The sequence below is a fragment of the Gopherus evgoodei genome, chromosome 3, assembly GCF_007399415.2.
Source record: "Gopherus evgoodei ecotype Sinaloan lineage chromosome 3, rGopEvg1_v1.p, whole genome shotgun sequence".
Lineage (NCBI taxonomy): Eukaryota > Metazoa > Chordata > Testudines > Testudinidae > Gopherus > Gopherus evgoodei.
This window is the reverse complement of record NC_044324.1, coordinates 9649256-9677030: the sequence shown is the minus strand read 5'-3', so window position 1 is coordinate 9677030 and position 27775 is coordinate 9649256. Positions and strand designations below refer to the sequence as shown.

At 62.6% G+C, this 27775-nt stretch overlaps 1 protein-coding gene across 1 annotated transcript; it reads left to right on the top strand.

Moving 5' to 3' along the window:
- Window positions 1-8208: 8208 nt before the first annotated feature.
- LOC115647656 (urocortin-like) lies at window positions 8209-9497 on the top strand. Its single transcript, XM_030554351.1, has 2 exons — window positions 8209-8306; window positions 9158-9497. Exons 1-2 carry the CDS (start codon window positions 8209-8211, stop codon window positions 9495-9497), a joined length of 438 nt encoding a protein of 145 aa, XP_030410211.1.
- The last annotated feature ends 18278 nt before the right edge of the window (window positions 9498-27775 follow it).

Sequence of the window (27775 nt, the reverse complement as noted above, 5' to 3'; positions counted from 1 at the left end):
CGCGTTCCCCGAACCTCCGTGCAAGCAGGTCTCCTTCCCTGCGGTTTGCAGGGTGGTTCGGGGAACGCGAGAGCAAACCGCGGCGAAGCTGGTCTCCTTCCCCGGTTTGCTCTCGCGTTCCCCGAACCTCCGTGCAAGCAGGTCTCCTTCCCTGCGGTTTTCAGGGTGGTTCGGGGAACGCGAGAGCAAACCGCGGCGAAGCTGGTCTCCTTCCCCGGTTTGCTCTCGCGTTCCCCGAACCTCCGTGCAAGCAGGTCTCCTTCCCTGCGGTTTGCAGGGGGGTTCGGGGAACGCGAGAGCAAACCGCGGCAAAGCTGGTCTCCTTTCCCGGTTTGCTCTCGCGTTCCCCGAACCCCCCTTGAAGCCGCCCAACAGCGCTGCAGTGTGGCCACATCTAACACCACTTGCAGCGCTGGTTGCTGTAAGTGTGGCCACTCTGCAGCGCTGGCCCTATACAGCTGTACTAATACAGCTGTAACAACCAGCGCTGCAAAATTTTAGTTGTAGACATACCCTGAGCTTACCAAAATCCGCCTTCCTGAAATCCATTGTCTCTATTTTGCTGTACTCCCTTCTACCCTTCCTTAGAATTGCAAACTCTATGATTTCATGATCACTTTCACCCAAGCTTCCTTCTACTTTCAAATTCTCAACAAGTTCCTCCCTATTGGTTAAAATCAAGTCTAGAACAGCTTCCCCCCTAGTAGCTTTTTCAACTTTCTGAAATAAAAAGTTGTCTGCAATGCAGTCCAGGAACTTATTGGATAGTCTGTGCCCCGCGGTGTTATTTTCCCAACATATAGCTGGATAGTTAGTCCCCCATCACCACCAAATCTTGGGCTTTGGATGATTTTGTTAGTTGTTTGAAAAAAGCCTCATCCACCTCTTCCACCTGATTAGGTGGCCTGTAGTAGACTCCCAGCACGACATCACCCGTGTTTTTTACCACTTTTAGCCTAACCCAGAGACTCTCAACACTCCCATCTCCTATGTCCATCTCCACCTCAGTCCAAGTGTGTACATTTTTAATATATAAGGCAACACCTCCTCCCTTTTTCCCGTCTATCCTTCCTGAGCAAACTATACCCATCCACACCAACATTCCAGTCGTGTGTATTATCCCACCAAGTTTCAGTAATGCCAACAATGTCATAGTTGTATTTATTTATTAGCACTTCCAGTTCTTCCTGCTTATTACCCATACTTCTTGCATTTGTATATAGGCATCTAAGATACTGGTTTGATCTTGCCTCCCAGCTTTGCCCTGACCCTCCTTTCTCTCTGCCATTATAGCCCGTGCTCCCTCCTGTTTTCAACCCATCTCCCAGGTCTTGTTCCCCACTTACCTATGGGCTTTGCTCACCTGTTCCCGTCGAACCTAGTTTAAAGCCCTCCTTACTAGGTTAGCCAGTCTGTGCGCAAATAAGGCCTTTCCCCTTCTCGAAAGGTGAACGCCATCTGTGCCTAGCAGTCCTTCCTCGAATAGCATCCCGTGGTCGAGGAAGCCAAAGCCCTCCTGGCGACACCATCTTCGCAGCCAGGCATTCACCTCCACGATGCATCTGTCTCTGCCCGGGCCCCTACCTTCGACAGGAAGAATCGAAGAGAATACCACCTGTGCTCCAAACTCCTTAACCCGTACTCCCAGAGCCCTGTAGTCACTCTTGATCTGCTCAGTGTCACACCTCGCAGTATCATTTGTGCCCACATGGATGAGTAGCATGGGGTAGTAGTCAGAAGGCCGGATAATCCTCGACAATGCCTCTGTAACATCTCGGATACGGGCCCCTGGCAGGCAGCATACCTCCCAGGATGAACGGTCAGGGCGACAGATGGGTGTCTCCGTCCCCCTCAGCAGAGAGTCTCCAACCACCACTACCCTACGTTTCTTATTATCAGTGGTGGCAGCAGACCTCCCAGCCTTAGGGGTACGAGGCTTCACCCCCTTAACTGTTGGGGGTGATTCCTTCTCTCCTGTATCAAGAAGAGCATAACGGTTATCTATTACCACAGCAGGAGGGTTTGCAGCAGGGGTGGAGCACTGCCTGCTGCCAGAAGTAACCATTCTGATGAGCTATTCTCAGTAGGAGAAAAAAAACTTTTGTAGTGATCATCAAAATGATCCATTTCAGATAGTTTGATAAGAAGGTGTGAGGATACTTAAAATGGGGAAATAGATTCAATGTGTGTAATGGCTCAGCCATTCCCAGTATCTATTTAAGCCTAAATTGATTGTATCTATTTTGCATATTAATTCAAGTTCAGCTTTTTCTCATTGGAGTTTGTTTTTGAAGCTTTTCTGTTGCAAAATTGCCACCTTTAAATCTGTTACTGAATAGCCAGAGGTTGAAGTGTTCTCCTACTGGTGTTTGAATGTTATAATTTTAGACATCTGATTTGTGTCCATTTATTCTTTTGCATAGAGACTGTCCAGTTTGGCCAATGTACATGGCAGAGGGGCATTGCTGGCACATGATGGCATATATCACACTGGTAGATGTGCAGGTGAACGAGCCCCTGATGGTGTGGCTGATGTGATTAGGTCCTATGACGGTGTCACTTGAATAGATATGTGGACAGAGTTGGCATCGGGCTTTGTTGCAAGGATAGGTTCCTGGGTTAGTGTTTTTGTTATGTGGTGTGTGGTTGCTGGTGAGTATTTGCTTAAGGTTGCGGGGGCTGTCTGTAAGCGAGGACTGGCCTGTCTCCCAAGATCTGTGAGAGTGAAGGATCACCTTTCAGGATAGGTTGTAGATCTTTGATGATGCGCTGGAGAGGTTTTAGTTGGGGGCTGAAGGTAACGGCTAGTGGCGTTCTGTTATTTTCTGTGTTGGGCCTGTCTTGTATTAGGTGACCTTTGGGTACTCTTCTGGCTCTGTCAATCTGTTTTTTTCACTTCAGCAGATGGGTGCTGTAGTTTTAAGAATTCTTGATAGAGATCTTCTAGGTGTTTGTCTCTGTCTGAGGGATTGGAGCAAATGCAGTTGTATCTTAGAGCCTGGCTGAAGACAGTGGATCGTGTGGTGTGTCCTGGATGGAAGCTGGAGGCATGTAGGTATGTGTAGTGGTCAGTAGGTTTCCGGTATAGGGTGCTGTTTATGTGACCATCACTTATCAGCGCAGTAGTGTCAAGGAAATGGATCATTTGTGTGGATTGGTCTAGGCTGAGGTTGATGGTGGGATGGAAATTGTTGAAATCATGGTGGAATTCCTCAAGGGCTTCTTTTCCTTAGGTCCAGATGATGAAAATGTCATCAGTGTAGAGTAGGGGCATTAGGGGATGAGAGCTAAGGAAGCATTGTTCTAAGTCAGCCATAAAAATGTTGGCATGCTATGGGCCATGCGGGTACCCATAGCAGTGCTGCTGACCTGAAGGTATATATTGTCTCCAAATGTGAAATAGTTGTGGGTGAGGACAAAGTCGCAAAGTTCAGCCACCAGGTTTGTCATGTAATTAGTTTACAAAACTGGTGCGGGGGGGGGTGTAGGGAAATCACTGGTAACCAGTAAGGTGCTACAGAAGCTGTTCTGTGCTGGTTGGTAAATCTAAGTATTGGAATAACCACCTGCGTTTGGGGTTTGTCTGCCCTGGTTTGTTTGTAGTTCACGCTAATTGAGTGACCTCAGCTGGCTCCCACGGGCAGCACCATCACACAGTGAATGGGATTCTTCTGTCCTAACTGCAGGACTCTGCACTTGGCCTTGTTGAACCTCATCAGGTTTCTTTTTGGCCACAGCATTGCTCTGGGAGCTCATGTTTGTCTGACATGTTCCCCAAATTTTTCCAGAGTCCCTGCTGCCCAGGATCGAGTCCCCCAACCTGTACGTACAGCCATACTCTTTGTTCCTAGATGGACACATTTACACCTGTTTGCTTAACATAAGAACAGCCATAGTAGGTCAGACCAAAGGTCCATCCAGCCCGGTGTCCTGTCTTCCCACAGTGGCCAGTGCCAAGTGCCCCAGAGGGAATGAACAGAGCAGGGAATCATCCAGTGATCCATCCCCTGTCGCCCATTCCCGGCTTCTGGCAAACAGGTTTAGGGAGACCCAGACCATTGGATTACATCCTTGCCCATCTTGGCTAATATCATTCAGGAATGTATCTAATTTTTGTTGAGCCCAGTTATACTTTTGGCCTTCACAACATCCTCTGGCGAGGCGTTCCATGGGTTACCCATGTGCTGTGTGAAGAAACACTTCTGCCTTTTGTTTGTTTTAAACCTGCTGCCTAGTAATTTCATTGGGTGGCCCCTGGTTCTTGTGTTATGTGATGGGGTAAATAACACTTCCTTCTTCACATGATTCACCTCTATCGTATCCCACCTTGGGCAGCTCTTTGCCAAGCTGAAAAGTCCCAATTTGTTTTCGCTCTCCTTATACAGGAGCTGTTCCAGTCCCATAATCATTTTTGTTGCCCTTCTCTGAACCGTTTCTAATTCCAATAGATCTTTTTTTGAGAGGGGGCGACCACGTCTGCACGCAGTATTCAAGAGCTGGGTGTCCCATGGATTTATATTGATGCAAAGTGATATTTTCTGTCTCATTACCTATCCCTTTCCTAATGATTCCCAACATTCTGTTCACTTTTTTGGCTGCCGCTGCACATTGAGTGGATGTTCTCAGAGAACTAGCCACAATGACACCAAGATCTTTCTTGAGTGTTAACAGCTAATTCAGACTCCTGCATTTTGTATGTATAGTTGAGATTGTTTTCCAATGTGCATTACTTTGCATTTATCAACATTAAATTTCATCTGCCATTTTGTTGCCCAGTCACCCAGGTCCCTTTTTAATCAGCGCCTCCTTCTTTCTGACTGTTGGAGCATAGGTTTTGGAGCACCCGGTACAGTGTCTCACATGATTTCCAACTATCATTCATATTTTTCTGATTTAAACTTTTCCTCCCAACTGATCTGGATCATAATTGTTTACAGCTTTGTGAAATGGGCTTGTTGAAGCCCCAGATGTGTATATTGCTGCTCCGCACTTTATGCTGGTTGCACATTATAAATCTGATCAAGTCATGATCACTTGTACTTGTACTTGTAAGCTGCCAGTAATTTTTTGCTGTGTGATCAGGCTCACAGGTGCCAACTTTCCTTGGTGCCGGTGGGTGCTTGCACCCCCCTGCCCCTGCTCCTACCCCAGCACACCCCGACTCCACCCCCTCCCTATCCCATTCGACCGCTCCCCAAATCCCTGCCCCACCTCTGCCCCGAGTGCCGTGTTCCCCCTCCCTCCCCGCCCAGCACTTGCAGCGTGAAACAGCTGTTTTGTGGCACAACGGGGGAGAAGCAGGACTCAGCAGTGTCCTCAGGGGAAGATGCAGAAGTGAGCTGGGACAAGCAGCCGCCGGTGTTGGAGTTGGCACCTATGGTTAGGACCAGGTCTAAGGTACAATCCCCCCCCCCCCGTTGGCTGCAACCCTTGGGGAGGCAGGGAATTGCCATTCCAAGGACGCTTTGGCGCTGGCAGGACGAGCCCCCCAGCACGTCACTCAGTGTGAAGGCGCCAGCGGTCACAGCTTGGTACCCTGCATTCTGTAGGTAGGTGCGGACAGAGCTGGTCATCCTGGGGGTCTGTGACACACACCAGCTCACACCCTGCTAGGCCATTGAACCAGAAACAGCTCCGATCATTTTCTCCTGAGTTATCCGTGACTTGGAGCCAGGTGATGCCCCTCCCCCTCCCCTTTTGCCCACTTGAGCCTGCCGGGGTGGGCTACAGCCACTGATTGTGCCACACGAGTGGTCCCACCAGCTCTGTGTCAGAACAACCAACACGCTCAGAAATCAGCAAGCCCCCCCCCCAGCTTTGCAGTGGTGCAGCGGCACAGAGAGGAGAGGAGCCCTTCTCGCCATGGCCTTCGGCGCCTTAACACGTTGTGTTCTCAGCAGCTCCAGCCTGTGCCGAGCACTCAGCTCTTCTCACCCCTCTTGTGCTCGTAGCTTAACCCGCCAGCTCCTCCAGGAGAGCAAGCCATAGCGCCCCACATTCCACTGCTGCAAAGCCCGCCCCCCTACACGCCTCACCTAGCCAGCGAGTCCCCTCCCGCATCCTCTGGCTCCTTGCTCATGGGACAGTAAGGCGCTCGGAGAAGATGGCCTGGCCATTCCTCATCAGCAGGCTGCTGCATGCTCTGACCTCTCCTCCTACCCGCGAGCCAGCCTGGCACGCAGTGTCATTGGTGCGCACAGGACCAAGCCCCAGGGACCCCAGCCTGTGGTCGTCAGCCGCCTGGCCAATCTTCACTCCAGGGAGGACGCACAGCTTGGGGAGGGATGTTCCATGTGGGTGCATTGCTGGGGGGAAGAACAGCCCTGTTGGTGCATTGCTGGCCAAGGCATGTGTTGGGTGTCAAGGGATGCGCTATGTGGGAGGGGTGGGATGTGTTGTGAGTTGGTGAGATGCACTAGGTGGGGGGTGAGCTGCACCATGTGGGGGTGAGATGCAGTGTATTGCTTGGCAAGATGTGCTGTGTGGGAGTGGGATGCTCTGTGACGTGGTGGAATACACTGTGAGAGGGTTGGATGCACTGTGAGGTGGTGGGATGCAGTGTATTGCTCGGCAGGATGCACCACGTGGGGGTGGGATGTGCCATGTGGAGGTGGGATGCACCGTGTGGGGGTGGGATGCAGTGTATTGCTTGGCAGGATGCACCGCATGGGGGTGGGATGTGCCACGTGAGGGTGGCATGGGTTGTACTGTGAATCACGGAGTCCCAGGCGATGCTCTGGAACTGCTCCCCACCAAGCCAGGCAGGACTTTGGGGAGCCTCCTCTCCCTTGGAGCAGACTTGCTCAGGGCAAGAAGCTCACATGGCTTCACCTCCTGGGTCTCTCCCCGGAGCATTCAGCATCCTCTGCCCCCCGCCCCGGTGACAGGCTGGAACATCTGGGGATCCCTAGAAATGGCCGGTCCCTTGGAATCACGCAGTTCTGGACCTCAGAGACTCCCAGTGACAGAGTTCCACAGGCTACGCACACCTGGTGTGGAGAAGCGTTCCCTCTTCTCACTTTGAGCCTGCCACCTTGTGTGCCACTGACTGTCCCCTAGTCCTTGTGTTCCATGGCTGGGAGAACAGACACTCCGCTCTCCGCCAGTCACTGGGTCCAGTGCATGTGTCCTGGCCCCCCGTAGCCATCTCCCCACCCGTTCCACCCTCCCTGCCTGGCAGTTTTCCCAGCTCCTGATCACACTGGTTGCCCATCGCTGGCCCACAGCTCTGTGCTAGCCCAGGGCAGGTGGGGGCTGTGCTGCAGTGGCAGGGTGCCTGCCCGGCGCTCGGAGGACACATCCTGCAGCCACCCACGCTTTCTTCCCCGCAGCTCTGGGCAGCGGGGGCCGAGCCAGGGCAGCACTCACCAAACCCCAGCAGAGAGATGGGCACCGACCAGCCCCCGCAGTGCCCACCCCGGGGCACCACTGATGGACCGCAGTGCGGGCCAGACTTCCCTGCCCCTGGGGTTCGGGGAGCGGAATAGCCGGCAGCAGAGTTCAGTACCATGGACAGCAACGTGTGCAGGCCCGCGCCTCCGGCCCTGGGGGGAGACATGGGGGGAAGTGACTGGGGGGGGCTATGGGGGGCAGTGAGTGTGGGGGCTATGGGGCAGTGGGGGGCTATAAGGGGCAGTGGAGGGGTGCTATAGGGGGCAGTGAGTGGAGGGGGCTATGGGGCAGAGAGTGTGGGGGCTATGGGGGCAGTGGAGGGGGGCTGTGGGGGCAATGTGTTATGGGGGCTGGTTCTAGGGGAGGGCTGTGGGTACATGGGACTGTGGGTGGAGCGTTTATAGCTGGGGGGGTGCTCTGGGGGGCAGTGCAGGGGGCTATACGCTATGGGGGTGGTTATGGGGCGGCCAAGGAGGGGCATGGCCATGCAGGAAGAACTGAATGGGGACCACATACCTATGGGCTGGCTATGGGTGGGGGAGGCTTTCTGGCTGCTGCGCTGCGCCCAGCCGGCAGCTAAGAATCTGAAAATAAAGCGCAGGGAGAGGAGAGACGCAGGGCCTGGGGCCGGCCTGGAACAAACCGTCCCCAGCGCGCTGAGCCGGCGGCCCCGGGGCTCAGGCTCGCCAGGTGCCAGCGCTGCGCGGGCCGGTCCGCTGGCGGGGGGGGGGGCGTGCAGCGGGCCGGTCCCGGCGCTGGCCCAGGCCGGACCCTGAGTCGCTCCATCTCTAATCAGTTCATGTCCCACTGACGTCAATGGAGCTCCCGGCTCTATATAAACATCCCGCGAGCCGCCGGCTCAGCGCTCGGGACGGACCGGACCGGACCCGACTCACCCCGCACGGCACCACTCGGTGAGGCCGCTAGAGGGGCCGCGCGTCCCGCCCGATTCCCCAGGACCGGGCTGGCCGCGGGACCCTGCGCCGGAGCGCGCAACCCGAGGCGGGGTGGGGGGCGACGTTGGGGCAGCCCGGGGGAGGGGGCTCGTTGGGGCGGGGGCTCGAGGGGGGAGCGCAGCCGTGGGAGGTGTGGGGAGGGCGCTCGTTGGGGCGGGGGCAGGGGCTCGGGGGAGCGCAGCCGTGCGGGGTGTGGGGAGGGCGCTCGATGGGGCGGGGGCAGGGGCTCGGGGGGAGCGCAGCCGTGCGGGGTGTGGGGAGGGCGCTCGTTGGGGCGGGGGCAGGGGCTCGGGGGGAGCGCAGCCGTGCGGGATGTGGGGAGGGTGCTCGTTGGGGCGGGGGCAGGGGCTCGGGGGGAGCGCAGCCGTGCGGGGTGTGGGGAGGGTGCTCGTTGGGGCGGGGGCAGGGGCTCGGGGGGAGCGCAGCCGTGCGGGGTGTGGGGAGGGTGCTCGTTGGGGCGGGGGCAGGGGCTCGGGGGGAGCGCAGCCGTGGGGGGTGTGGGGAGGGCGCTCGTTGGGGCAGGGGCTCGGGGGGAGCGCAGCCGTGCGGGGTGTGGGGAGGGTGCTCGTTGGGGCGGGGGCAGGGGCTCGGGGGGAGCGCAGCCGTGCGGGGTGTGGGGAGCGGGCTCGTTGGGGCGGGCGCTCGGCGGGGCAGCCCGGGGCGGGGCGGGAACTCGGCCGTGCGGGGTGTGGGGAGGGCGCTCGTTGGGGCGGGGGGCGCAGCCCGGGGCGGGGGATGGCTCTCGGCGGGGGCTCCGGGGCAGCCCGGGGCGGGTCCTGTTCCCCGTCACCTTCGCGGTCTCTCCGCAGGTCCCGGACCGCGCCCGGGATGAGGCGGGCGCTGCTGACCGCGCTGCTGGCGTCGCTGCTGCTCTCCCCGCTGCGCCCCGCTGGGCCCTGCAGCAGCGCCGAGGCCGCGCCCCGCCCGAGTGGGTCCCTGCGGGGCCCCGCGCAGCGCCCCGAGCCGGCCCCGCTGCTGCGCGCCCTGCGGCCCGTGGGCGGCCTGGCGCGGGCGAGGCGAGAGGAGCCGCCGCTCTCCATTGACCTGACCTTCCACCTGCTGCGCCACATGCTGGACGTGGCGCGGGCGCAGAGCCAACGCGCGCAGGCCGAGCAGAACCGGCTCATCTTCGACTCGGTGGGCAAGTGAGGCCACGTGCGCGGGCCGCCGGGCCGGGCCTCCGGGAAGCGCGCAGAGAGCCCGGGCCCGCAGCGCCCAGCGCCAGGGCGCAGTGGAGGCGCGGCTCGGCCGCTGCGATTTTCTAATAAAATGTCTTGGGAAAAGCCCCGGCGTCTGCACATCTGTGCTGGGCGGGGGTGCGGGGCTCTGCCGGGAGCAGGGTCGGTGCGCGGCTGTGCGGGGCTCTCCGGGGTGCGCGGCTGTGCGGGGCTTTCCCGGGAGCAGGGTCGGTGCGCGGCTGTGCGGGGCTCTCCGGGGTGCGGGGCTGTGCGGGGCTCTCCCTGGGGCAGGGTCGGGTGCGGGGCTCTCCGGGGTGCGCGGCTGTGCGGGGCTTTCCCGGGGGCAGGGTCGGTGCAGGTCTGTGCGGAGCTCTCTGGGGTGCTGGTCTGTGCGGGGCTTTCCCGGGGGCAGGGTCGGTGCGGGTCTGTGCGGGGCTCTCCGGGGTGCGGGGCTGTGCGGGGCTCTCCGGGGGCAGGGTCGGTGCAGGTCTGTGCGGGGCTCTCCGGGGTGCGGGGCTCTCCGGGGTGCGGGGCTGTGCGGGGCTTTCCCGGGGGCAGGGTCGGTGCAGGTCTGTGCGGGGCTCTCCGGGGTGCGGGGCTCTCCGGGGTGCGGGGCTGTGTGGGGCTTTCCCGGGGGCAGGGTCGGTGCAGGTCTGTGCGGGGCTCTCCGGGGTGCGGGGCTCTCCGGGGTGCGGGGCTGTGCGGGGCTCTCCCTGGGGCAGGGTCGGTGCGGGGGGCAGGCCGCCTGGGGGCTGGAGCCGCAGGGCGGGGACCGCCAGGGGCCATGCGGGGACGCGGGGATCTGGGCAGGGCTGAGCTCTGCTGGGGCAGCGCTGCCCGGGACTGGAGTGGGGCCGCGGGGCGGGGGGTCGGGGCCCTGTGTGCACCCCGGACCCGAGGAAGCGAGCTGGCCGGGAGCCCCGCAGCGGAGCTGCCTGGGGTCCCAAGGAGCGGCCGGGCCGGGCCCCCACTGGGCAGGTCGTTAGCCTGGACCCGCCGACACCAGCCCCCGACCCGCGCCCGATGAGGGGGAAGGGGAGTCTGAGCGGGGGGGGGGGAAGCCCAAGGGGGCAGACCCCGAGAGGGAGCTGGTGGAGGTGGGCCAATAGCTCTGAGGGGCTCCAGCCCCATGGCTCCGGACCTCACCCCTCGGCCCAGGATCAGTTCCGGGGGCCCGCCTGTCTGGGGGAGCTGGGGCCTGAGGACCCCCTGGTGCATGTGCCTGATGCTGAGCTGCTGCCTAGGGAGGACAAAGTGGGGAGGGGCACTGCTTCCAACACCCAGCGGGGCTGGGAGCGGGCACCGAGGCCCCGGAACATTGGCCTGCCCCACGGGGGGCTGGGAGGTCAGGTGTGAGGCGCCCCCCTGTGCACAGGGCAGAGCAGGGTGCTGAGCCCCGACTTCAGTCCACCTGCCCCTTCTGGTTGCACCTGCAGGTGGGGGCAGGGGGAGATTCCTATGGGCCAGGGGCATGGGGCAGGGGAGGGGAAGGACCCCGATGGGCCAGGGGCAGGGGAGGGGCAGGACCCCGATGGGCTGGGGGCAGCGGAGGGGCAGGACCTGATGGGCCAGGTGCATGGGGTAGGGGAGCGGAAGGACCCCGATGGGACAGGTGATGGGGGAGGCGTTGGCAGCCCCCTCCCATTGCAAAGTCACTATTGACTCTGGTGTTTCGTGCTGCCCATCTCAAGGCCCCTGCATGCCCATGGTGGCAGATCCTGTAGTTGGGGGCTTGGTGGTGCCTGCTCAGAGCCCAGGGGAGGGCAGTGGATGCCCATGGGGCTCGCCCCAGCCCCTGCTTCCTTTCCCCCAAGGGGGGGCAGGGCTTTGTTTGGGTGTTTCCCTGCTCTCCACAGGGGCCCAGCCACCAGAATGCCAGGGACTGGGGCGCCCGGGTGGGTGGGAGACAGGGCAGGGCCTGGCCCTTTGTGACACGGTGCCCAGGGGGGCCATATGGTGCTGCTGGGGCCCAAGACAACCCAGACCCGGCAACCTGCCGTGGCCTTGCGGGGCAGAGCCAGGTAAGAGCCTGCGTGGGCTGCAGCAGACCAGCCCCTCTGCACAATGAAGGCACCTGCAGATTCCCTGGGCACCCAGCAGCTCTGCACGGGCCTAGTGCTGGACGGGTTTGCTTGGCTGCAGACACGAGGAGTGGGTCCAGTTCCCTGCATTGGGGGAAGCAGCTTGTAGGGCCCAGGTCTTGCTGGGTAGCACAGGGTTTGCAGCATGGGGGACACTGGGGGGCATGGGAATGGAGGAATGGTGGATCTGGGGGGCACAGGGTTTGCAGCACAGGGACAGAGGAGAAGGTGGCACTGGGCAGCCCGGAGACAGAGGTGTGGAGGGACCAGAGACATCATGGGGACAGAGGAACAGGGGAGCTGGGGAGCGCTGGGGGGACACAGGGACAGAGGAGCGGGGGAGGTGGGGGGATAGGGACAGAAGAGCGGGTGGCACTGGGCAGCATCGGGACAGAGGCGTGGAGGGACCAGAGGCAGCATGAGGATAGAGGAATGGGCGGCACTGGGCCCTACGGGGACAGAGGAGTGGGGGGCACTGGGCCCTATGGGGACAGAAGAACGGGAGCGCTGGGGGGACACAGGGACAGAGGAGCGGAGGAGCTGGGGGGACACAGGGACAGGGAGGGGGGAGCTGGGGGAATGAGGACAGAGGCACAGAGTAGGTGGGGGGAGATGGGGGACACAGGGGGGCATGGGAAGGAGGAGTGGTGATTCTGGGGGGCACTGGGGAGACACAGGGACAGAGGCATGGAGGGACCAGAGGCAGCATGAGGACAGAGGAGCAGGAGGCACTGGGCAGCACAGGAACAGAGGAGTGGGAGGCAATGGGGGGATGTCACGGAGTGTGAGGGAGTCCGGCTCTGCACCCCTCTTCCTGGGACTCACAGTGACTCTCAGCCAGCCAGTAGAACAGAAGGTTTATTGGACAGTAGGAATGCAGGTTACAGCAGAGCTTGCGGGCACAGCCAGGACCCCTCAATCAAGTCCTTCTGTGGGTTCAGGAAACTTAGTCCCCAGCTAGGGATTCCCTGAATTCCAACCACCCAGCCCAAAACTGAAACTGAACTGCCCCCCCTCCAGCCGGCCCCTTCCTTTGTCCAGCTTCCCGGGCCAAGGTGCTAACCCCCTCCCCCCTACCTGGCTCAGGTTACAGGCTTAAAGATCCTGTCCCTCCCGTAAAGACATCCCCGGCTCTCCCATCCCCCACACAGACAGCCCGTACTCCATCACATCTCTCCCCCCTTCGAGACTGAACTGAGCGGGGTCACTCTGCCCAGTGACCTGGGGAAGTTCAGGGCCCCCTCTCCGGGACAACGCATCCGCTGTCAGGTTGGCACTTCCCTTCACATGGACCACGTCCATGTCATAGTCCTGCAGGAGCAGGCTCCCACCTCAGGAGCTTGGCGTTGGCTCCTTTCATCTGGTGCAGCCAGGTCAGGGGAGAGTGGTCGGTGTACACGGTGAAGTGTCGCCCAAAGAGATATGGCTCTAGCTTCTTAAGGGCCCACACCATGGCCAGGCATTCCTTCTCGATGGCCGCGTAGCTCTGCTCCCGGGGTAGTAACTTCTTACTCAGGTACACGATGGGAGTCTCTCCCCCTTATCATCCTCCTGCATTAACACCGCCCCCAGTCCCGTGTCTGAGGCATCAGTGAACACCATAAAGGGTTTGTCAAAATCTGGGTTTGCCAGAACTGGGCCACTAACCAGAGCCTCCTTCAGCGCCCGGAGAGCCTCCTGGCACTGCTCAGTCCAGATCACCTTGTCTGGCTTCCCCTTTTCGCACAGTTCAGTGATGGGGCCGGCTATGGCACTAAAGTGGGGCACGAACCTTCGATAGTACCCCGCCATCCCAATAAAGGCCTGGACCTGCTTTTTGGTTTGGGGAGCAGGCCAGTCTCTGATCACCTCCACCTTGGCTGGTTCCGGCTTCAGGCAGCCGCTCCCCACCCGATGGCCCAGGTAAGATACTTCAGCCATCCCCACCTTGCACTTCTCAGCCTTTACGGTTAACCCAGCCTCCCGGAGTCAGTCCAGGACTTGTTTAACCTGGGACATGTGGTCCTCCCAGGTCTGGCTGAAGACGCAGATGTCGTCAATATACGCCATGGCAAAACTCTCCATCCCCCTCAGTAGCTGATCCACCAGGCGCTGGAAGGTGGCCGGCGCTCCCTTGAGGCCGAGGGGCAGGGTCAGAAACTCATAGAGTCCCAGAGGGGTGATAAAGGCCGATTTCAGCCTGGCATCTGCGTCCAGCGGCACTTGCCAGTAGCCCTTTGTAAGATCCATGGTGGTGAGGTGCTGAGCGCCTCCCAGCTTGTCTAGGAGCTCGTCAGGCCTGGGCATGGGGCAGGCATCGCATACGGTGACAGCATTGAGCTTTCGATAGTCCACACAGAACTGGATTGACCCATCCTTTTTGGGGACCAGCACCACTGGCGAGGCCCAAGGGCTGGAAGATGGCTGGATCACCCCCAAAGCCAGCATGTCCCTGACCTCTCTTTGTAGGTCCTGGGCACTTTTCCCGGTGATCTGAAAAGGGGAGCATCTTATAGGGGGATGTGACCCTGTTTCCACCCGGTGGACAGTCAAATTAGTGCGTCCAGGCTGGTTGGAAAACAGCTGTCGGTACAGATGCAGCACCCCTCTGATCTCAGCGTGCTGGGCCAGGGTCAGCTGATCAGAGAGAGGAATTGCCTCCAGTGGGGAATCAGCTTTTGTCCCCGGGAATAGATCCACTAAAGGCTCATCTCCCTGCTCCTCCCAATGTCCACACACGGCCAACACCACATTCCCCCTGTCATAGTATGGCTTCATCATATTCACATGGTACACCCGGTGGTGGTGTGCCCGGTTCGACAGCTCCACCACATAGTTTACCTCATTTAGTTGCTTGATAACCTTGAAGGGCCCTTCCCAGGCGGCCTGGAGTTTGTTTCTCCTCACGGGGATGAGAACCATCACTTGATCCCCGGTGTCGAAGGTGCAGGCCCGTGACGTGCGGTCATACCAGACCTTCTGCTTCCTCTGGGCTCGGCCAGATTCTCCCTGGCCAGGGCCATGAGCTTGGCAAGTCTTTCCCGGAAGGTCAGGACATACTCCACCACTGACTCTCCCTCGGGAGCGGCCTTCCCCTCCCATTCGTCCCTCATCAGGTCTAGGGGCCCCCTCACCCGCCTTCCATACAACAGTTCGAAAGGTGAAAACCCGGTAGATTCCTGGGGTACCTCCCTGTACACGGACAGCAAGTGAGGTAAGTACTTGTCCCGATCCTGCGGGTGCTGGTTCATAAATATTTTTAGCATCATCTTTAGCGTCCGTTGAACCTTTCCACCAGCCCGTTCGACTGGGGGTGATACGCTGAGGCCCAGTTGTGCTGGACCCCACATTTCTCCCACAAGCACTGGGGCAGGGTCGCCAAGGAGTTGGACTCCTGGTCCGTTAAGACTTCCTTGAAGAACCCAACCCGGCTGAAAATTGTCAGCAGCGCATCTGCCACAGTGTCTGCTTCGATAGAGGACAAGGCCACCACCTCGGGGTAGCGAGTGGTGAAATCTACCACCACCAGGATGTATTTCTTCCCTGACCAAGTGGCCTTGCTGAGAGGTCCCACTATGTCCATGGCCACCTTCTGGAAAGGTTCTTCTATGATGGGTAAAGGCCTCAAAGCCGCTTTCCCCTTGTCCCGCGCCTTCCCCACCCTTGGGCAGGGGTCACAGGATTGGCAATACTGTCGGACATGGGTAAAGACCCCAGGCCAGTAAAAGTTCTGTAGCAGCCTCTGCCTGGTGCGCCGGATTCCCTGGTGCCCTGCGAGCGGGATGTCATGGACCAGGTACAGCAGCTTGTGGTGACACTTCTGGGGAATCACCAGCTGCCTCCTGATGCCCCATGCCTCTACTTCCCCGGGGGGAGCCCATTCTCGGTACAGGAACCCCTTCTCCCACAGGAACCTCTCCTTGCAACCTCTCCTCATAGTCTTTACCGCACTAAGGTCGGCCGGGTCCCTTGGCCTCCGCAAGGAGGGATCTTTCTGCAACTTGGCCTGGAACTCAGCAGCTGGGACAGGGATGGGGACCTGCTCTCTCTCGTCGTCTATGTCTGAGGCCGCAGCCTCTCTGAGCCATGTCCCTGGGCATCCCCTCCCCATCAGGTTAGGGTCCTGTGCCTCGGGCAGAGTACCTTCTCCGTTGTCAGGGTTGCAGTTGCCCTGCGCTGACTTTGACTACGGGTCATGACCAGGGCACCCCGGGCATTGCTTGTCCAGACCTCCAGGTCCCCCCCATTAACACCTCCATGCACAAATGTGGCCGTACCCCCACGTCCTTGGGGCCTTCCTTGGCCCCCCACTTCAGGTGTCCCCTTGCCACAGGCCCCTTGAATGGGGTCCCGCCCACGCCCATCAGGGTCAGGTAGGTGTCGGGCACCATCCAATCTGAGGCCACCACCTCGGGCCGGGCCAGTGTCACCTCTGCGCCCATGTCCCAGTACCCAGTGACCTTCCTCCCATCTACCTCCAGGGGAACAAGGCACTCTTTCCGGAGGGACAGCCCCGCGCCCACCCTGTAAACCCAAAACTCAAAGCCTGGACCATCCAGCCCCCTAGAGAAGCTGACCTGGGGCCCTCCTCCCTCCTTCGCACGTGGTACGCGACCAGCCCCCCTTTCCTGCGAACGCTGCCTCTCGCCCAGCTGGGTTTCTACCAAGTTAACCTGGTGTGGGGTCGGTCTGCTCAGTCTGTCCTTGAGCCTGGGGCACTGGGACCGTATGTGGCCCCTCTGGCCACATTGATAGCAGCTCATGTCCCGTTGGTCCCCTCGAACCGGTCGGTTGTCCCTGATGCTGGGCATTCCCCTTGGGAGAGGGTTCTCCCTATTCCTCCTTTGGGAGGTCCCAGGATGACTCTCTCTCTGCATCGCGGTGGGCCTGTTCCTTTGGGACTCCTCCCTGCCACCCCCCGACTGGCTCTTCACAAACTAATCGTCCAGCCGCCCTGCGTGTCGCGGGTTCTCTGGCTTTTGGTCCCTCAACCACAGCCTCAGGTCAGATGGGCATCACTCATACAGTTGCTCCAGTACCAGCAGTTTAACCAGGTCCCCCTTCGTCTGGGCCCCATCTGCCCACTTGCTGGCGTATCCCTCTATGCAGACGGCTAGCTGCAGATATGAGACCCCAGGGGTTTTATCCTGACTCCGGAACCTCTCCCGGTACATCTCAGGAGTCAGCCCAAACTCGCGCAGCAGGGCCTGCTTGAATAGTTCGTAGTTCCCTTTCTCCTCCTCTCCCAGCTGGCGGTACAATGCCATGGCCTTGGGGTCCAGTAAGGGGGTGAGAACCCGGAGCCTGTCCGCAAGATCTACCTGGTGCAGCTCGCAGGCCGTCTCCAAGGCATCCAGGAGTCATCCATGTCCTCCCCCTCCTTACGCTGGGCCAGGATGCACTTCTCAAAGCTCCGCGCAGTCCTGGGCCCCCCCTCACTTACCGCAGCCAGGGGCCCCGCTACCCCTCAGCCTCGCCAGTTCCAGCTCATGATGATGCTGTCGTTCTTCATGTTCCCTGTCTCTCCTCATGTTCTCTCTGTCTTTCATGATCCTCCAGCTCTCTCAGTTTTAGCTCTCTCTCCCATTCCAGCTGCTTCTGCTCCACGGATGCTGAGCGCTGCGGGGAGGATCCCCTGCTGGGGGGTGGGCTTCGCTGGGAGGATCCCCTGCTGGCCAGGGGGGGTCACGGTGCCCTCGGTAGCTGCTGGGCTCCTCCCCGCCCTTCCCCTAGGCCTAGGAAGGGGGGGTCTCGGGAAGCCCTCGTCCGCCGGCTGACCACTCCCAGCGGGGACAGACACTGGTGCCTGCGCTGCATCTGCCCGGCTGCTTCCCTCAGAGACAGGGCTCCGTTCATTCATGCGGTCTCCCTGCTCCAGCTGGGCAATCAGCTGGTCCTTGGTGAGCCTCCCTGGGTGCAGCCCCCTCTGCTTGCACAGCTCCACCAGGTCACACTTGCGCCGCTTGGCATACATCTTCCTGCTGGCCACTCACAGGCCGGGGTGCTCGCCGCTCCCCACGGTTTCCAGGGGGACCCCTAGTGCACCAGCCCTTCGTGAGGTCACCACCTCTCTGCCAGGGTCGAGCTGCAGACTCCTTGCCCCTGGGACCGCTCGCTGCAATCCCCCGGGGGACCCTGTTACTGCAAAGTCCTTCTCGCTGGGCACACACTCCCAGGGGTTAATCACCCCTAAAATCGTCTCTTCATTTTACTGCTCCCCAGTCACTTACTGCAGGAAGCGCCATCCACGGGGTGCCGTATATCCCACTTCTGCCACCAATTGTCACGGAGCATGGGGGAGTCCGGCCCTGCACCCCTCTTCCTGGGACCCACAGTGACTCTCAGCCAGTCAGTAAAACAGAAGGTTTATTGGACAACAGGAATGCAGGTTACAGCAGAGCTTGCAGGCACAGTCAGGACCCCTCAATCTGGTCCTTCTGGGGGTTCAGGAAGCTTAGTTCAAAGCTTGGGATTCCCTGAATTCCAACCACCCAGCCCAAAACCGAAACTGAACTAACTCCCTCCAGCCGGCCCCTTCCTTTGTCCAGCTTCCCGGGCCAAGGTGCTGACCCCCTCCCCCCACCTGGCTCAGGTTACAGGCCTAGGTCCTGTCCCTCACCTAAAGACACCCCCGGCTCTCACCCCCACACAGACAGTCCCTACTGCATCACAGGGGATACAGGGACAGGAAGGGGTGAGCTGGGGGAATGGGGACATAGGCACAAAGTAAGTGGGGGGACACGGGGGACACGGGGGTCATGGGAAGGGAGAAGCAGTGATTCTGGTGGGCACTGAGGGGGGACAGGAACAGAGGCATGGAGGGACCAGAGGCAGCATGGGGACAGAGGGGCAGGGGAGGTGGGGGGATGTGGAGAGAGAAGCGGGTGGCACTGGGGGGGGACACAGGGACAGAGGCAAGGAGGGACCAGAGACATCATGGGGACAGAGGAATGGGGGAGCTGGGGAGCACTGGGGGGACACAGGGATGGAGGAGCAGGGGAGGTGGGGGGACAGGGACAGAGAAGCGGGCGGCACTGGGCAGCATGGGGACAGAGGAACGAGGGAGCTGAGGAGGACAGAGAAGCGGGCGGCACTGGGCCCTACGGGGACAAAGGAGCGGGGGCACTGGGGGGACACAGGGACAGGGAGGGGGAGCTGGGAGAATGGGGACAGAGGCGCAGAGTAGGTGGGGGGACATGGGGGACACTGGGGGGCATGGGAAGGGAGGAGCAGTAGTTCTGGGGGGCATGGGAAGGAGGAGAGGTGATTCTGGGGGGTACCGGGGGGACACAGGAACAGAGGCATGGAGGGACCAGAGGCAGCACAGGAACAGAGAAGCGGGCGGCACTGGGGGGGACACAGGGACAGAGGCAAGGAGGGACCAGAGACATCATGGGGACAGAGGAATGGGGGAGCTGGGGAGCACTGGGGGGACACAGGGATGGAGGAGCAGGGGAGGTGGGGGGACAGGGACAGAGAAGCGGGCGGCACTGGGCAGCATGGGGACAGAGGAACGAGGGAGCTGAGGAGGACAGAGAAGCGGGTGGCACTGGGCCCTACGGGGACAAAGGAGCGGGGGCACTGGGGGGACACAGGGACAGGGAGGGGGAGCTGGAAGAATGGGGACAGAGGCGCAGAGTAGGTGGGGGGACATGGGGGACACTGGGGGGGCATGGGAAGGGAGGAGCAGTAGTTCTGGGGGGCATGGGAAGGAGGAGCGGTGATTCTGGGAGGTACCGGGGGGACACAGGAACAGAGGCATGGAGGGACCAGAGGCAGCACAGGAACAGAGAAGCGGGCGGCACTGGGCAGCATGGGGACAGAGGAGTGGTTGGCGCTGGGGGGAACAGGGACAGAGGAGTGGGGGAGCTGGGGGAATGAGGACAGAGGCACAGAGTAGGTGGAGGGAGATGGGGGACACTGAGGGGCATGGGAAGGGAGGAGCAGTAGTTCTGGGGGGACACAGGGACAGAGGCATGGAGGGAGCAGAGGCAGCACGGGAACAGAGGAGCAGGTTGCACTGAGTCATACGGGGACAGAGGAACAGGGGCACTGGGGGGACACAGGGACGGAGGCTTGGAGGGAGGGAGCTGGGGGAATGGGTGCAGAGTAGGTGGGGGGACCTGGGGCACAACAGGGGATAGAGGAGCTGGGGGGCACGAGGACAGAGGAGCAGAGGGACCAGGGGCAGGACAGGGACAGGGCAGCAGGCGGCACTGAGCCATATGGGGACAGAGGAAAGGGGGTGCTGCGGGGACACAGGAACAGAGGAGTGGAGGCCTGTGTATTGCACCGATGTCTAGGTGGTGGGAATAAGGGGTGTGACTTTTGCAGAGGTCCAGGAGGGTATGTGGCCAGGTGACTCTGGCCCGGAAAGTGAGAAAAAGGCTGGAGGAGGAGCAACGGGCAGGAGCAGGGGCAGGGGCCAGGCAGCCGTCTTGGGGTGCAGGGGGAGGCCAGAGCTCTGGCTCTGGGCTCCCCTTCCCCCAAGATGGACTTGGCTTAAAGTCACTGATGTCTGCGCTAAGCAGTTCTGCCCGATGCTGTGTTCTGTCAACTAATAAACTTTCTGTTTTCCCGGCTGGCTGAGTCACATCTGACTGTGGAGTTGGGGTGCAGGGCCTTGTGGCTTCCCCAGGACCCCGCTGGGGTGGACTCGCTGTGGGAAGCGCACGGAGGGGCAGAGGATGCTGAATGCTCCAAGGAGAGACCCAGGAGGTGAAGCTGTGTGAGCTTCTTGCCCTGAACAAGTCTGCTCCAAGGGAGAGGAGGCTCCCAAAGTCCTGACTGGCTTGGTGGGGAGCAGTTCCAGAGCGTCGCCTGGGGACTCCATGACACAGAGCCACCTTTGGACACCTGTGGGGTCGGGCCCCTGGGGGTGAGCCCAGGGCTGGGTTCTGGGGGCGCTGGCAGGCACTGGGCGTCCCAAGGCTGCTGACCTGAGCCCCTGGCTGGCCTGGGCTCAGGGTTCCTCACAGGCCGCAGCGCCACCCACTGCCCTTGGAAGTGGCTATAAAGCTCGACTGCTCCATGGGGCCGACGCTGAGGTCCTGGTGGGTCGGGGACCCAGGTGTGTCTTGCAGCTGCCCTGACACTCCCATGGCATCCTGCAGCCCCAGAGCTGCTTGCATTGGGTGTGGCATCTTGTCCAGGGCTGGGCAGCTGCAGACTGGAGGGGCCACCAGTCCCCACGCTGAGGGCTAGGCCCTGCCATGGCTGGTGTCTGGGGGCCACAGCTCAGCCAGGCCCCTGGCCCCAAAAAGCAGAGGCCGCTCTGGGACAGACACCTGCACTTTCCGGGCACCAGCAGTGAGCTGGGGAAGGGGATATCAGCTTCCTTCAGCCACAGGAGAGGGGAGGCCAGTCCTGGTGTGACAAACTGGGACTGTTCTTACTGGGGGCTGTGAATGCTGAGTGGAGGGGGGGGTGTTGGGAGGAGGATCTGCATTGGGGGGTGGGAGACTGGCCTGAGGGAGGAGATCTGAGCAGGTAACGTGAGAACCCAGGAAGGGGTTAGAGGCCAGGTGACACCTCTGCCAGGGAAGCTGAACAAAGGGAGAGGAGATGCTGGAGGAGGAGAGTTTCAGGAGCCGGCTGGGGAATGGAGGGGAGCCCAGATGGGGCTCTGACACCCCAGTGGGGCTGTGGTGCCTCTGGGATCCCAAGATGGACCTAACTGGAGGGGTCCTGTTGTCTGTGCCTGCAAGACCTGTCTGGGACTGTGTTCCTGTCGTCTGAATAAACCTTCTGCTTTACTGGCTGGCTGAGAGTCACGGTGAATAGCAGGAAGCCAGGAGTGCGGGGCCCTGTCTCCGCCACACTCCGTGACACATTGCCCCCCCATGGGGGGTATTGAGCCCCCCCATGCTATAAGTTCTGCGCTGATCTGCCTCGGCACTGGCGTCAGAGCCCAGCTGGGGCCGTGCACAGAGCTCCGCCCGCGCGCCTGCAGCTGCCCCCCGTGTGTGCTGAGCCGGGGCTGGCTCCTGCGTCACTGGGCCTGCCGGCAGCTCCAGGGCCAGGGTCAGGTTTGTGGAGCCGGTGTGGGCTGCTGCAGGCCCAGCGCTGGGGGCAGGTGGGGGCACATCTCCCAGCTCACAACAGTAATTGCACACAGCCCCAAGCTGCTGGCCGCCCACTCGGCCCAGCCCTGTTTGCTCGCTGCTGCCAGAGGAAATTGCATGAGACGCAGCACCTGCCCCATCTGCACAGGCCCATGGCAACAGGGGGGCGGCAGGGGGCTCCGTGCTGCTCCCCCTCCCCTGCCGTGCCCACAGCTACTTCCCATGGGTGAGCCACCTCCCCCCACAGCCGGATGCAGTTGGAGGCCCAGCAGGCTAAGGAGGGCAAAGCCAGAGCCCTGCACTCAGGCAGAGTGTGCAAGGTGAGCAGGACAGGAACGCAAGACACCAGGCTTCTATTCCCCGACACCCCCCTCAGTATATTAATACCTCACAGCACTGACCCCAGGCTGGTGCCAGGGAGCAGCTCAGCAGGGGGCGCTCTCCCTCGGCAGGCAGGGCTGGCCCCAGGGCGGCACTAGGGGGCGCTGGGCTGCAGGGAGTGGGGTGGGGGACTCAGCAGGGGGCGCTCTCCCCCAGCAGGCAGAGCTGGCCCCAGCGTGGCACTAGGGGGCGCTGGGCTGTAGGGAGCAGGGTGGGGGACTCAGCAGGGGGAGCTCTCCCCCAGCAGGCAGGGCTGGCCCCAGAGCGGCATTAGGGGGCGCTGGGCTGCAGGGAGCAGGGCAGGGGCTCAGCAGGGGGCACTCTCCCCCAGCAGGCAGGGCTGGCCCCAGCGTGGCACTAGGGGGCGCTGGGCTGTAGGGAGCAGGGTGGGGCACTCAGCAGGGGGCGCTCTCCCTCGGCAGGCAGGGCTGGCCCCAGGGCGGCACTAGGGGGCGCTGGGCTGCAGGGAGCAGGGCAGGGACTCAGCAGGGGGCGCTCTCCCCTTGGCAGGCAGGGCTGGCCCCAGGGCGGCACTAGGGGGCGGTGGGCTGCAGGGAGTGGGGTGGGGCACTCAGCAGGGGGCGCTCTCCCTCGGCAGGCAGGGCTGGCCCCAGGGTGGCACTAGGGGGCGCTGGGCTTCAGGGAGTGGGGTGGGGCACTCAGCAGGGGGCGCTCTCCCTCGGCAGGCAGGGCTGGCCCCAGGGCGGCACTAGGGGGCACTAGGCTGCAGGGAGTGGGGTGGGGGACTCAGCAGGGGGCGCTCTCCCCTTGGCAGGCAGGGCTGGCCCCAGAGCGGCACTAGGGGACGCTGGGCTGTAGGGAGCAGGGTGGGGGACTCAGCAGGGGGCGCTGTCCCCCAGCATTCAGGGCTGGCCCCAGGGCGGCACTAGGGGGCACTGGGCTGCAGGGTGGGGGGCTGGGCCGGGGCTCAGCAGGGGGCGCTCTCCCCCAGCAGGCAGGGCTGGCCCCAGGGTGGCACTAGGGGGTGCTGGGCTGCAGGGAGTGGGGTGGGGGACTCAGCAGGGGGCGCTCTCCCTCAGCAGGCAGGGCTGGCCCCAGGGCGGCACTAGGGGGCGCTGGGCTGCAGGGAGCAGGGCAGGGGCTCAGCAGGGGGCGCTCTCCCCCAGCAGGCAGGGCTGGCCCCAGGGTGGCACTAGGGGGCGCTGGGCTGCAGGGAGTGGGGTGGGGGACTCAGCAGGGGGCGCTCTCCCCCAGCAAGCAGGGCTGGCCCCAGAGCGGCATTAGGGGGCGCTGGGCTGCAGGGAGTGGGGTGGGGCACTCAGCTGGGGGCGCTCTCCCCTTGGCAGGAAGGGCTGGCCCCAGGGCGGCACTAGGGGGCGCTGGGCTGCAGGGAGCAGGGCAGGGGCTCAGCAGGGGGCGCTCTCCCCCAGCAGGCAGGGCTGGCCCCAGGGTGGCACTAGGGGGCGCTGGGCTGTAGGGAGCAGGGTGGGGCACTCAGCAGGGGGAGCTCTCCCCTTGGCAGGCAGGGCTGGCCCCAGGGCGGCACTAGGGGGCGGTGGGCTGCAGGGAGTGGGGTGGGGGACTCAGCAGGGGGCGCTCCCCCCCAGCAGGCAGGGCTGGCCCCAGAGCGGCACTAGGGGGCGCTAGGCTGCAGGGAGTGGGGTGGGACACTCAGCTGGGGGCGCTCCCCCCCAGCAGGCAGGGCTGGCCCCAGGGCGGCACTAGGGGGCACTAGGCTGCAGGGAGTGGGGTGGGGGACTCAGCAGGGGGCGCTCTCCCCTTGGCAGGCAGGGCTGGCCCCAGGGCGGCACTAGGGGGCGCTGGGCTGCAGGGAGTGGGGTGGGGCACTCAGCTGGGGGCGCTCTCCCCCAGCAGGCAGGGCTGGCCCCAGAGCGGCACTAGGGGACGCTGGGCTGTAGGGAGCAGGGTGGGGGACTCAGCAGGGGGCGCTGTCCCCCAGCATTCAGGGCTGGCCCCAGGGCGGCACTAGGGGGCACTGGGCTGCAGGGTGGGGGGCTGGGCCGGGGCTCAGCAGGGGGCACTCTCCCCCAGCAGGCAGGGCTGGCCCCAGGGTGGCACTAGGGGGTGCTGGGCTGCAGGGAGTGGGGTGGGGGACTCAGCAGGGGGCGCTCTCCCTCGGCAGGCAGGGCTGGCCCCAGGGCGGCACTAGGGGGCGCTGGGCTGCAGGGAGCAGGGCAGGGGCTCAGCAGGGGGCGCTCTCCCCCAGCAGGCAGGGCTGGCCCCAGGGTGGCACTAGGGGGCGCTGGGCTGCAGGGAGTGGGGTGGGGGACTCAGCAGGGGGCGCTCTCCCCCAGCAAGCAGGGCTGGCCCCAGAGCGGCATTAGGGGGCGCTGGGCTGCAGGGAGTGGGGTGGGGCACTCAGCTGGGGGCGCTCTCCCCTTGGCAGGAAGGGCTGGCCCCAGGGCGGCACTAGGGGGCGCTGGGCTGCAGGGAGCAGGGCAGGGGCTCAGCAGGGGGCGCTCTCCCCCAGCAAGCAGGGCTGGCCCCAGGGTGGCACTAGGGGGCGCTAGGCTGCAGGGAGTGGGGTGGGACACTCAGCTGGGGGCGCTCTCCCTCGGCAGGCAGGGCTGGCCCCAGGGCAGCGCTAGGGGCCCATGATGCAGGGAGTGGGGCAGGGGGTGCATTGGGGTGCGCTCCTGTTGCAATTAGTGTGGTGCTATCCAGTGTTTCCCTGGTGGAGGTGCCATTGCATGGCAGAGGCGTCGGATCAGGGTGTGAGGCCTGATGTGACAAACTGGGAATGTTCTTAATGTTCCCTCTGAATACTGTGTTGGTGCCTCAGTATCCCCTCTGCAGTTCTTAATATCTAGGTGTTGGGATAAGGGTGTATGGTTGCTGCAGAGCAAAGGGCCAGTGCACCTAAATGCCTGACACTCTGTCTCCTAGCAACTGATGGCCTGGGCCCCTCCTCTGCAAAGGTGCCAGCTGAAGGTGTTGGAGACAAAGGGATCAGGTGACCTCCTGGCCCGGGAAAGGGGCTGAGGAGAGAGGAGGGGCTGGAGGGGGTTGTTAGTCTGGAGCTGGCTGGGGACAAGGAATGAAGTGCAGACCTGGGGGTCTGGCTCACTGCCCCCCAGAATGGACCCGGCCGAGGGGTCCGGTTCGCTGTACCCACAAGCTCTGTTTTAGACCCTGTTCCTGTCATCGAATAAACCTCTGTGTTACTGGCTGGCTGAGAGTCACGTCTGACTGCAAAGTGGGGGTGCAGGATCCTGTGGCTTCCCCAGGACCCCGCTGGGGTGGACTCGCTGTGGGAAGCGCACGGAGGGGCAGAGGATGCTGAATGCTCCAAGGAGAGACCCAGGAGGTGAAGCTGTGTGAGCTTCTTGCCCTGAACAAGTCTGCTCCAAGGCAGAGGAGGCTCCCCAAAGTCCTGACTGGCTTGGTGGGGAGCAGTTCCAGAGCATCGCCCGGGGACTCCGTGATAACTGGTCATTGAGCTCGGGGTGGGGGGAGGGCTGTGATGGCTGGGGCCCCCCTCCCTCTATAAGACCAGTGCTCTGTAGCAGCTGGTGATGCAATGGGAAGATCCGGCCCCCACCTGTGTCATCTGAAGCCCAGCCCCCTCCACCTCTCCTCACCCCAACCCACCCAGAGCACCACCCAGCCAGCGACACCGGAGGGTTTTTCACATGCTTTTAACAAAATTACAAACAAAATTCCATTATTCTTGGAATATAGAAAACCTGAGGGAAGGGGGCCAGGAAAGTGGCAGGGATTTAGCTGGGGCGGGGGTTCAAGTGCGGGCCAGGAACGCAGGGTCTCGGCCAGGAGAGAGGGGGCCAGGAACGCAGGGTCTCGGTCGGGGAGAGGGGGCCAGGAAAGCAGGGTCTCGATCAGGGGAGAGAGGGCCAGGAACACAGGGTCTCAGCCGGGGGAGAGGGGGCCAGGAAAGCAGGGTCTCGATCAGGGGAGAGAGGGCCAGGAACACAGGGTCTCAGCCGGGGGAGAGGGGGCCAGGAACGCAGGCTCTCGGCCGGGAGAGAGGGGGCCAGGAACGCAGGCTCTCGGTTGGGGAGAGGGGGCCAAGAACACAGGGTCTCGGTCGGGGAGTGGGGGCCAGGAACACAGGGTCTCGGCCGGGGGAGAGGGGGCCAGGAACGCAGGGTCTCGATCGGGGGAGAGGGGGCCAGGAACGTAGGCTCTCGGCTGGGGGAGAAGGGGCCAGGAACGCAGGGTCTCGATCGGGGGAGAGGGGGCCAGGAACGCAGGGTCTCGGTTGGGGAGAGGGGGCCAGGAACGCAGGGTCTTGGCCGGGGGAGAGGGGGCCAGGAACGCAGGGTCTTGGCCGGGGGAGAGGGGGCCAGGAACGCAGGGTCTCGATCGGGGGAGAGGGGGCCAGGAACGCAAGGTCTCGACCGGGGGAGAAGGGGCCAGGAACGCAGGGTCTTGATCAGGGGAGAAGGGGCCAGGAACGCAGGGTCTCGGCCGGGAGAGAGGGGGCCAGGAACGCAGGGTCTTGATCAGGGGAGAAGGGGCCAGGAACGCAGGCTCTCGGCCGGGAGAGAGGGGGCCAGGAACGCAGGGTCTTGATCAGGGGAGAAGGGGCCAGGAACGCAGGCTCTCGGCCGGGGGAGAGGGGGCCAAGAACACAGGGTCTCGGTCGGGGAGTGGGGGCCAGGAACACAGGGTCTCGGCCGGGGAGTGGGGGCCAGGAACGCAGGGTCTCGATCGGGGGAGAGGGGGCCAGGAACGCAGGGTCTCGATCGGGGGAGAGGGGGCCAGGAACGTAGGCTCTCGGCTGGGGGAGAAGGGGCCAGGAACGCAGGGTCTCGATCGGGGGAGAGGGGGCCAGGAACGCAGGGTCTCGATCGGGGGAGAGGGGGCCAGGAACGCAGGGTCTCGATCGGGGGAGAGGGGACAGGAACGCAGGGTCTCGATCGGGGGAGAGGGGGCCAGGAACGCAGGGTCTCGATCGGGGGAGAGGGGACCAGGAACGCAGGGTCTTGGCCGGGAGAGAGGGGGCCAGGAACGCAGGGTCTCGGCCGGGGGAGAAGGGGCCAGGAATGCAGGGTCTTGGCCGGGAGAGAGGGGGCCAGGAACGCAAGGTCTCGGCCGGGGGAGAGGGGGCCAGGAACGCAGGGTCTCGGCCGGGGGAGAGGGGGCCAGGAACGCAGGGTCTTGGCCGGGAGAGAGGGGGCCAGGAACGCAGGGTCTCGATCGGGGGAGAGGGGGCCAGGAACGCAGGGTCTCGATCGGGGGTGAGGGGGCCAGGAACGCAGGGTCTCGATCGGGGGAGAAGGGGCCAGGAACGCAGGGTCTTGCCGGGAGAGAGGGGGCCAGGAACGCAGGGTCTCGATCGGGGGAGAGGGGGCCTGGAACGCAGGGTCTCGATCGGGGGAGAGGGGCCAGGAACGCAGGGTCTCGATCGGGGGGAGAGGGGGCAGGAACGCAGGGTCTCGATCGGGGGAGAAGGGGCCAGGAACGCAGGGTCTTGGCCGGGCGAGAGGGGGCCAGGAACGCAGGGTCTCGATCGGGGGAGAGGGGGCCTGGAACGCAGGGTCTCGATCGGGGGAGAGGGGGCCAGGAACGCAGGGTCTCGATCGGGGGAGAGGGGGCCAGGAACGCAGGGGTCTCGATAGGGGGGAGAGGGGGCCAGGAACGCAGGGTCTCGGCCGGGAGAGAGGGGGCCAGGAATGCAGGGTCTCGGCCGGGGGAGAAGGGGCCAGGAACACAGGGTCTTGGCCGGGGTGAGAGGGGGCCAGGAACGCAGGGTCTCGATCGGGGGAGAGGGGGCCTGGAACGCAGGGTCTCGGCCGGGA

Excerpts from the sequence above, each read along its gene's own strand:
- LOC115647656 (XM_030554351.1), top strand. The coding sequence starts at position 8,209 with ATGGAGCTCCCGGCTCTATATAAACATCCCGCGAGCCGCCGGCTCAGC. Across the intron at positions 8,307-9,157 it reads ACCCCGCACGGCACCACTCG|GTCCCGGACCGCGCCCGGGA; the intron begins GTGAGGCCGCTA and ends GTCTCTCCGCAG.